Source organism: Puma concolor, chromosome C1 (assembly GCF_028749965.1).
Source record: "Puma concolor isolate L17-30 chromosome C1, mPumCon1.1.hap2, whole genome shotgun sequence".
Lineage (NCBI taxonomy): Eukaryota > Metazoa > Chordata > Mammalia > Carnivora > Felidae > Puma > Puma concolor.
Genome location: NC_141674.1, coordinates 216,679,379 through 216,690,056, shown reverse-complemented (window position 1 = coordinate 216,690,056; position 10,678 = coordinate 216,679,379). Strand labels below are relative to the sequence as shown.

The window sequence follows — 10,678 nt, the reverse complement described above, 5'->3', positions numbered from 1 at the left end:
GGTTGTCCAGGAGCTTCGTGGAGACCACGGAGATGCGAGGAGTAGGCTTCCAACCTCGTGGCCCAGGCTGGCTGCTAGAGCTCCACCCATCAGGTCCACCCTCCAGGCCAGCAGCAGGAGGAAAAAGACAGGCATCCATGTTTTAAAGGAAACTTTCTGGAAACTTCAGTTAATATTTGTATGTCTTTCGCCCAAGCTTGGTCACATCACTAAGGTCAACTGCAGAGGAGGCTGGAGAATGTGGTCACACTTGCAGGGGCGCATTTGGGCACAACGCGTCACCCAGATGGCGCGGGGATTCTGTTAGTAGGGCAGGAGACAGGAAACTGATGTTTATAAGCATCAAGCAGTGGCTTCTACAAATGCCAAGAGAGTCTGAGGTCTAACGTTCAAGATTAGATTACACGACAGAAGGGTTGGGACTTGGGCAAGTGGAAGCCTCGGGCACAAAACTTGAAGGTGCCCAAAAAACTCAGTAATCAAGACAGAGCGGTACTTAATAACATTTTTAGAAATCAAAATTAATGCAGAAAAATCCATAATGAACAAAGTGTTAAAATTTTAAACCGGGATCAATACAAGTTAAAAGTCCTGCCAGCCTAGGTATTATCTTTAGAACAAACTCCGAGTCCTGCAAGCACATGCCCAACCCGCCGTGCCGGCTGCGTCCCCAGCGCCTTCCCTTAGCGGGGAGGACGAACTCAGTCGGGGTCAGAAGAAACCACAAGAATCCAAGTTCTTCATTCCATAAAGGATTGTCAGACACAGAAGGGGGGGGGGGCACAGAAGGGGGGGCGCAAGGTGCTTAGATGTGCCTCAATTTCCTCTCTAGCCCCCCTGCCCAAAGCTTAATTTCCCCCACGCCACCCTCCGCTATCACGGGGCGTAGACGTGGAGCTGGGAGCCAGCAGCGTGGCCCCGGTGCCTGTGCCAGAGGCCGGAGTTCAGGGGATCGAGGCCACCCGCCAACACAGAGCCACTGGAAACCAACCACCAGAAACAGTCCCTGGGGCCAAGGACAGCCCCCGGGTCACAGATGTCAACCTCCGGTACAAGGTCAGCATCCCGGGCAGCGGGTAAAGGCCACACCGGCCGACAGAACGGAACGCAGCCGACCGGGTGTTGCCAAGGGTCAGCTTGCGGCTGGAGGGCGCCCTTCCTCTCCCCTCAGGGACACGGGCCTCCCTCCTTCCGAACACCTGGAAACCACCTGAGGGAGGAAAGCAGGGCAAGGTACGTGCGTTAACGGAGGGGCCTTCAAGCAGAGCGGACCCAGAGCTGAGTCGGCTGGTGACAGCGGCCCGCGGCCCCTCCCCCCGCACACCTGGCGTGGCTGGGCCCCCAGCTGGGCTGCCGCTTCCAGGTGGGCTCAGGAAGCCTCAGGCGCACTCGTCCGCGCTCCCCCCACCCTGGCAGGAAGGTGACCGGAGCCACCGTGGCCACGTGGGCCAGACCCCCAAGTGACACGTGGAGGGGGCCGCGGCCGGGGTACCCGAGTGCCTGAAGCACAACCCCCCGTGACTGTTCTGGGAACCAGAAATACACTTGGTTTGAGCCACTGCACCCCAAGGCTTACTTGTTTAGGCAGCTCGCCAGCTCACCGGGAGAGATGGCATCAGCCAGACCGCGGAGAGCACGGGGGTCTTGGCGGACGAATTCCGAGCCGGGAGCCGCTCCGGTTTAGAACGACTGCTCTGCCTTCTGCACACACCGCGTCAGCAAAAGTCTTGCGATCGGATTATACTCGAGCCCTCCCCCTCGTTGCCCTCCGGGGAACCGGGAGAGGACAGAGTGATCTTGACCTTGGAGAGGCCACTCCCTTGGCATAAAGGTGCTGGGAGTAAACAGAAGAGCTTGTGGTCTAGTTTTATATGAAAGATTTAGGAGGATGAGACTATTTGCTTCAATGACCCTCCCTCAGTAGGCTGGGCCAGGCTGCCTGTGATGAAGTCTGAACCTCTGCCCTACCCGCGCCCCGCCTCCTGGCTGGGTTCTTCATTCCACAGATCCGAGTGGCCACACCCTAAGAGACACAGTGGCTTTCCATTTTGCTTTTCAGCCACGCCAACTTACTTCCAGAGTAGCTAAGATACAAAATCCTGAATCCAGTTTGGAAAGATCTGGGCGACGAGGAATGACGACAAGAAATCTGACAATGGCAGGTTTTATTTATACACAGAACAACCTATTTACAACCCCAGGTTGGGTCTGTACACAGCAATACAGGAGGCATTTGCTTCCACGGCGGGCACCGTATAAATTAAGATCATAAATATGAGGGGTAAGCCCCGCCCGAGGGCACAAAACCTTTTGTCCAAGACTCCCCAGGACCCTTCCTCCCTCCCTCCACGCTGACGGGACCGGGGTCCCCGCGGGACAGCGCCCAGCCTCGGCAGGGACGTCGGGGGGGCAGGCAGAGGAGCGGCCTCACGGGAACCAACACGGCCACTGCAGCAGATGCGGCACCGGCCGGACGCCAACACGCTTCCATGCAACACTCACGTTTACTCCATTCGCCTCTAACTTACTAGAATCAGAAAAACGGTTTTTTACGTAAACAGTGTTGTTTTAATCACTGACGACATACTAATTCTAAACGCCATGCTTCACCCAGCCCTCGGGCTTTCCCAAGGGAGGGCGCAGAGGGTACGAGACGGCCCCACAGCGTCAGCACCGGCCGCCGCTCCCCTCCTCACCGAGCACATGCCTGTCCCCGGCTCGCCCCGAGGACCTCAGAGCCCAGGGTCCGGCCAGAGGTGACAGAGCAGACGCCGTTCTGGTACCGCGGGCTCAGGACCCCACGGTCTCCTTTGTCAGCCTGCTCTACCTTGAAAGCCGGTGACTTCCAGTGGCCAGATGATCCCTCTCTGCCTTCCCGGGTCCAAAGCAGCCGTCTGATGGCACAGGGGGCATCGGGGTGGGGAAGGCCACGCACAACAGCTGAGCACGCTGCGGAGCACAGGTGTCCCCCCCCCCCCCAGCCCCACCCCGCCCTGTCGCCGCCACCACACCCTCAGGGACAGGAGCAGGCCAGGTGCCCGCCAGGGCCCCAGCAGGAGTGCCCCCAAACCGGCAGCAGAGGCCCGGCCGGGCTCACGGAGGGCGGGGGTGGAGGGGCCACCGTGCACCCCAGTGAGGGGGAGGGGCTTGCAGAGGGAGCAGCAGGCAGATGCTGTTCAGCGCCCCAAAGGTTCCCCCCCTTTGAGGTTCCCCCAAGGGTGACCGGATGACACCTGCAGCCCCCCACCCCGTCCCCTCACGAGGATGAGGGGTGAAGCGAGCTACAGGGTAGGGGCGCGGGGGCCCGGCTCGCAGCTGGGCCAGGTTACAGAGCCCTGCAGGGTGGGCTGTGGGGGCGACGGGGGAGACGGGGAGGGCCGGGGACGTGGGCGAGAGCGGCCCGAGGCAGACGGCCACCCACAGGGCCAGAGACGGGTCGGTGGGGACGGTCCCCCAGGGCGGGGCGAGGCATCGCCCCAGTGCCCGGGACGCACTCGCGCTCGCCAACACCGAGCTCACGCAAACACACCCTCTGTCTGAGGGGAGACGGGAGGCTACGGCATCTCGGGGACAGAGGGACCACGTGCCCACGCCAGCAGCTCAAGAGGAGGGCGCCACGCGGACTAGGCCAAAGGCAACCAGAGAGGGGATCTGTCAGCCCGAGATCGTCACCGTCCGTCCGCTCGGCTCGAGGAGGGCGAGCGCGCTTCGTCCTTCGTCTCCGCGCACCGAGAACACAGGCGGGACGGAGCGCGTCCAGGCCGCTTTCAAAGCAGGAGAGGCGGCGTCTCGGCCAAAGACTCCGCGATACCCGGGGGACATCAGGCGGGGGCCTTGCAAGGCTGCCGCGGAGAACCAGGGTGGCCCGCGGACATGGAACTTGCCGGCGCGGGAGGCTGCCGGCCAGGCCGGGGTCCGCACGCCCGGGGGAGGCCACGCGGCGCGCGGTCACGGGGCTCGCAGCGGGGACCCGCGGGATGAGCTCGCGTGGCCCAGGCGGGCCGCCTCCACGGGACAACCCGGCGCCCGGAGGCCGGGCCCGGCCCGGGTCCCGGGTCGGCAGGAGCGGAGAGGTGGTGGCGGTCCGCCCCACGCGGTGTCGGGGCCGGACGAGGTGTTGTTTCGAAGGTAGCTGTGTTGGTGTGCGCGAGACCCCGGGACGGTCATGGAACGGGCGTCCGCGAGGCTTCCCGTCCGGAGCAGGGGGAGTAGCACCATGAGAAGGGGCAGCGGGTCCCCGGCCTCAGTCGCGGGGCGAGCGGGGGACGCAGGCCGACAGGGCCACGGTTAGGCCTCGGTGGCAGGAGCGCTCCGGCTCAGCTCCTTGATGCCACACAGGATCCGCTTCACGTGGCCCACCTTGGTCACGCCGAGGTCCTGCAACGAGAGGACAGCACCCTGACGCCGGGCAGGGAGCCGGGCCCCCGCGGGCCTTCCCGCCCGACCTTCCGAACACAAACGCGGTGAGGACGAAGACGGTGACGCGAGGTGAAAACGACACACACAGCCGTGCAGACGCCCGCCACACCCCTCCCGCGAGCCACAGAGTCGCCGGCGCCTTCGTGCCAGACAGACACAGACCCCGCCCGGCAGCAGGTGAAGGCAGGTGACTCGAGAGCGCGGCCGTGAGGACGTCCCGGGGAGCCTTTCGCCCTCGCGGCCCTGCCCCCCCCTCCCCCGCTCAGGCGGGCCCCAGGGGACTCCGCCCGCAGTCCTGGCACCTGGTCCCCCCGGGGCTCAGCGGCCACAGGTGTGCGTCTCACTGCCCCCGCCGTGCCGTGCCCTGCACCTCAGGGTTCCTGGCGGCCTGCGTCCAGCAAGTACCCCCGGGGCCGTTTTCCCAACGGCGCGAGTCTCTGTCACGTGTTGGTAATTCTCCCAATACTTCAGACATTTTGGCCGTTAAATTTGTTACGGTCACCCATGACCAGTGATGATGGCTCACCGAAAGCTCAGATGACAGCATTTTGCAGCGAGCAAGTATTTTTAGGCTAACGTGTGCACGCTTTTCAGACCTAATGCCGCTGCACACGTAGGAGCCTACAGCGTGATAGAAACCTGACCCTCACGCGCACCGGGAAACCAAGGAGTTCACGGGACCCGCTTCCTCGCAGTGCTCTGCGGCAGCTCGGAGGTGTGCCCGTGTGTGGGCTCCAAAGGGAGAGGGACGCACGCACTGGGGGCCGTCATCACACACAGCCCTTCGCTGGCCAATTAGCACAGGGCTGTGTCCCACAACAGGCTGTTTTTTTTACTTTTAAGTAGCCCCCGCCCCCGATGTGGGGCTCGAACCCACGACCTTGAGATCAAGAGTCACATGCTCCACCTACCGAGCCAGCCAGCACCGAACCACCGCCACCGCCCCCCCCCCCCCCCCCCCCCCCCCCCCCCCCCCCCCCCGGCAACAGGGTTTTTAACGTTAAAATAGTTCATTGGTCCAAGCAGGTAAAGAAAAGCAAGGTCCCCTCCGTTACTTCTGCTCTGGCTTTGTTTGGCTGTGGCGGGTTGGAGACATCACTGCTAGGGGGCAGAGGTGGCCTCTCGGCCACTTCCATGTGTCACCCCGAGCCATGCATGAGGAGAGTCCGGCGACACCGGAGCATGGCCGGGTCAGAGGGAGGGACAGAGAAGGGAGTGCAGGGAAGCCCGGGACGGGTTCCCAGGAGCCGCTGTGGAAGTACCTTGAGGTCCCTCCGCTCCAGGTGCAGGAGCTCGGAGCCCCGGATGTCGTGCCGCGTGAAGATGTCCTTATACTCACAGAGACTGAGGTGCTCCAGCCAGGCAGCAACCTCCTCTGTCCCCCAGAGGTGAACTGTCGGAGATGGAAAAGCACGAATGCAGTGAGTGCCCAGAGCCCAGTGCGAGGCAGGTGGCAGCCGGCACCCGAGCCACCCCAGTAGCAGGCACCCAGATGCCCCGGCAGCCAGCGCCCAAAATGCCAGCAGCCGGCTGGATGCCCCAAGAGCGGACTCCCCAGACGCCCAGCACCCGGTACCTGAGACGCCCCATCACCCGGCACCCCAGACACCCCGGCAGCAGGCACCCACACGCCCCCAAAGCCGGCACCCAAGATGCGCAGCAGCCGGCTCCCCAGACACCCCGGCACCCGGCTCCCCAGATGCCCTGGCACCTGGCTCCTGAGACGTCCCAGCACCCAGCACGTGAGACACCCCAGCAGCCGGCTTCCAAGATGCCCCAGAACCTGGCTCCCCAGACGCCCCAGCAGCCGGCACCCGCCACTCAGCCACACACACCACCCAGAGCTCTGCAGGAAGAAGCAGGGGAGCCACCCGCATTCAGGGGACATGAGCCACAGCAGGAGCTGCTGTCTGTTCCTGCCAGGTTGGCCATCGGCCTTCTGGACATTTGCCATGTGTCCCAGGGGAGACTGGATGCCACCAAATAAGAGGAAAACGCCAATCTGACTGTGCAGCTGCAGTCAGCTTGCCCTCCTTTCTAGAGGGTTCACTTGGCTTCTGGTCCACAGCAGGAAGGGAAACAGGCAGAGATTTCACGCGGTCAGAGCGACCACTGTTACAGAGCCACTATCGTTAAAAGAAACCCAACTGCTGGGCAAACATTCAAAGAAGAAAAATCAAAGGGAGTGACCACCACCTACAAATCCAAACCTGGGCTGCCGGGCACCGGAGGGCACTGAAAACAGCCATGCTCGGAGCTGACCTTCCAGACAGAGATTTTAAGGCCCAATCTACTGACTCTCCCTCAAAACTGTCCTCGAGTGCCATGTTCTATTGACTTGGCCAACCACAGTCGCTGCTGGCCTGGGCTCCAGCCCGGGGCCCGGATCAATGACTCGTCAGCCGGGGAACGGCAGCCCCTCCCAAGAGGCGGGCCCGGTGGGCCCAGCACAAGACCCGAGCGTGAGCTCCGTGTCTCGGGTGTCCCGTCACCTCTGCTGCCCTCCTCCCACTCTGCAGCCCGATCCAGGGCGGGCGGGCAGCGCGGTGCCAGCCGCCAGAGGGATCTGCACGGGGAGCGGCTCCAGGCAGGAGCGACCGCCTGGCACGGGACTCAAGAAGGCGCAGTTCTCTAGCTACAGACGGGACGCCGCGGCGCAGGCGGGGACCCTGGGGAAGAGCCACAAGGCCACGGACAGAGCGGAGACCGGGAGGGCGCACGCAGCAGGCGCACACGGCCGGAGGACAGCGGGAGGGCAGGTACCCGGGGCTCCCAGGCTGCTGCGGGCTTCTCTGTTCTTGCTGTTTTTCTTAAACTTCGTCACCAGGCGGAATTTGCCACCGCGGCCGCGTTTGGAAAGCTCCAGCATCACATTCTGTGGGGAAAGCGGGAGACACGGAGAGTCAGACCCCGACCTGGTCGGGCCCACTTCTCAGACAGGCGGGGAGCTTGGCAAAGGGGCTGCGGTCCCTGCTTCATTTACTCGGTTTCCCTCAGTTCCTAGTCTTGGCCTTTATTGATCTGTGACGCCTTTTAAAAGCGGTTGCGCAGTGACTGCACAGTGTCTATTTTCACATTCGGCTTTCATTTTATAACGTGTTTCTCATACGATTAAAATGCTTCATAAATATCACCTAAATGTCAGCACGTTGTACAAAGATCATCCAGTAGGCTCCCAGCCGACCTAGTGCTACACTGGCAGGCGGGGACCATCGGTACTGGAGTATCTTTCTAAACAAAGCTTTTCCTGCCCTTGGCGCTCTTTCCTTGGGACCGACTCCCCGAAGCAGCGAGGAGGGAGGGGGCCAGAGGGACAGGGGCACTGGGTCCCCACTTGGCGGCCGCCTCCCCACAGAGCCGCCCAGGACACGGGTGGAGCTAACACTGCCCCTTCGCAGCTGGTCTGCGGACCTTCTCGGAGGATGTTCTCACGCCAGCTAGGAAGGGGGTCTCTGCAGCGAAGGATGTTTGCACACACAATGCACTTAACTGTATTTATAACCTGTGTACTCGTATCACCCCTGTATTCACAAATAAAGCATAATTTCCTCATTTTTCAGGTGTGCCTGTTTCTTCCTGCCCCAGAGCCCCGTCTACCGACGTCCCCACATCAACCCACACAGTCAGCCTTTCGGCTTTATGGCACTTCCAGATCTGAAAGGGATTTCCATTAGACTGACCAAACCTAGACAGGGTAATAATCCACAGCCTCACGTCTGGAAATGTGCTCTGTCGTACCTCCAGTTTTCCTTGTGCCCCTGATGGCCCCCTCATGGATCTCTTAATCAGAAGCATTTCATGTTTCAGGTTCTTAACTAACAAAAGAAACCTCTTACAATTTTCTAACCAATGACTGCAGCACTCAGGAACCATTTTCACAAACATCTTACATTTGGCAAAACTCTCAACTGTCAATTCTAACAGCTCCATTAGAGACCTTCAGCTCCCACGTGACCAGGCTGTTCTGTCCTGAGACTGGCTGGCGCCCACCTCGCTCCCCAACACTTTCCGTGGGGCCCGGCGACCGCAGGGACAGGCGGCTGTCCCGCGGCACGGCCCAAACAAAATCCTACTCCTAACTTCAAAATTTCTTCTTTTTTTTAACGCATACAGGAGTATTACATTTACTTCTAACTTTTAGTAGGAATATTTTCATCCATGCATAAAATGGGGAGACCAGCAGAACAAGCCTCATTATCAACACGTGATCTTACTTCGGCTCCTTTTTAAGACCTCAATGTGCTCCCCTCACAAATACTTCAACATGCCACCCATACAGATGGGAATACTCTCTTCTTAAAGCCTCTAACCACGACACCATCGCCACTCGTGACACCAGCAAGAATTCACTTACGGTTAATAACATCAACTCTCCCCGACCACTGCAAAGGTTTATCCTCATGGCTGGTTTGTCCGAATCAGGACCGTCATGAGAGCCACAAGTGACACTCAGCTGTTGTGGCCCTCCAAACCAGCTGTGTGTCCTGTAAGACAGCTCCTACTGTGACCTCTGACCACCTGCCGGCTCTGGGGAGCGGCCGCGCTGCCCCCTGTCCCTCCCGCCCACACACGGAGCTGCCGATTCCATCCGGCTTCCCACTCTCAGGCACGAGGAGGTCACCGGTGGTGTTGCCACTGCCCTCCTCCCCACAGGGGAGACATGCTGTCCTCTCTCGGCGGGGGGGACACCACAGGTAGAGCTACCCACCGAGGATCCCCTGGAAATCAAGCACTTCCCACTGCGGGCGTGGGGGGGATGGCCTTTCAATCCCTGTGCACGTCCCAGCCGGAAAGCTTTTATAAAGAACTGCTTTCAATTATTTGACTTAAAGAGATTATTCTTCCGAATCTCCTGATAATACTGAATTTTGAAATCAGATGTGCTAAGCTTTTAAAAAAATGAACTGTTTGAAAGTTTCAAAGATTTGCTTCACAACATTGTGAACATACTTAATGCTACTTAAACCATACACTTAAAAACAACAAATATGGAAAATCTTTTTTTTTTTAATTTTTTTTAATGTTTATTTATTCTTGAGGGAGGGAGAGAGAGAGAGAGAGAGAGAGACAGAGTGTGAGTGGAGGAGGGGCTGAGATAGAGGGAGACACAGAATCCGAAGCAGGCTCCAGGCTCTGAGCTGTCAGCACAGAGCCCGATGTGGGGCTTGAACTCATGAGCCGTGAGATCATGACCTGAGCTGAAGTCAGACGCTTAACCGACTCAGCCACCCAGGCACCCCCAGATATGGTAAATCTTACGTGTTTAAGAATTTAAAAAAAGAACTGGAACAATGTCCATCGTTTCCTAGCTTTGACACTCCTCCTTATATATAGAAATCACACATTCCTTGACATTTTTCTTTTGCAGATGATACTTATTTCAAGTTGTCCTGTGGCTATTCTTTTTAAAATGTCTTCAGATTTCAATCTGTATAGTTTAAATTTTTCCTGAAGACTCAACAGTTTTATCAAGATTTTTAAATTAGCATTTCTTTGAAGATAGTATAACTTGATTTATTTTATCTATTCTTACATGACCTTTATCACTTCATTTTTTCAAACTTTCCTTGATTATATTTGCCACAGGCTAATTAATTTCTTGCACTTTACGGGGAACCTCTGAACAACGTAGAAGTTACGGGAGCCAACCCCCACCCACGAAACTGAAACTCCAGTGTAACTTCTGACTCCCCAAAGAGTCTGAATGATCTGATTAACACATATTTTGCATGTATTATATACTGTTTTCTTACTAAAAAGCTACAGAAAAGAGAACGTTAGGAAAATCATAAGAGAAAATACATTTACAGTACTGCACTATGTAGTATGTATGTAAGTGGACCCACGCAGTTCAAACTGTGTTATTCAGGGGTCAGTACTTTCAAAGAACTAGCTCACAGAGTTATCAACTTTTTTTTGCTCTCAAATAAATAATTTTCCTATCTTTATGCCAGTAGAAATGTGGCACCGTGCCCTGCCCCTGCTTCTCTCTGCCCACTGAACGCCACCCCAGAGCCGGAGTCCCACAGGGCGGGAACGCGGAGCCAAACGGCAGCTGGCAAAGAAGGCCGGAGAAGGCAGGAGCCCTGGGAGGCCCAGAAGGCCCCAGGAGCAAGTGTAGTTTTCCTTTCTTTCCCAGGACACCTGGCTGCAGGTTCGGCCTTGGGCTCCACAAAATGAATGCCTGCAGGAACACTACCCCGGCCCTGCCTGCTCTGCCCTGGCCAGCTCCAGAGGGTTTCTGGTTTTGCAGCTAAAC

General features: G+C 58.3%; 1 protein-coding gene across 8 annotated transcripts in view; it reads right to left on the bottom strand.

Annotated features, from left to right (window-relative positions):
• Positions 1 to 2,150: 2,150 nt before the first annotated feature.
• Positions 2,151 to 10,678, bottom strand: part of DGKD (diacylglycerol kinase delta) — a 110,750-nt gene continuing 102,222 nt past the window's right edge. For 7 of the 8 annotated variants that reach the window (XM_086719965.1, XM_086719968.1, XM_086719967.1 and 4 more), the window contains 3 exons: positions 7,183 to 7,294; positions 5,682 to 5,812; positions 2,151 to 4,377 (listed from right to left, as the gene is read on the bottom strand). In XM_086719965.1, coding sequence (XP_086576091.1) covers positions 4,288 to 4,377; positions 5,682 to 5,812; positions 7,183 to 7,294 — 333 coding nt within the window. In that variant the 3' untranslated portion in view covers positions 2,151 to 4,287. The remainder of the gene's footprint in view (positions 4,378 to 5,681; positions 5,813 to 7,182; positions 7,295 to 10,678) is intronic. The other variant, XM_086719966.1, reaches the window with a different exon arrangement.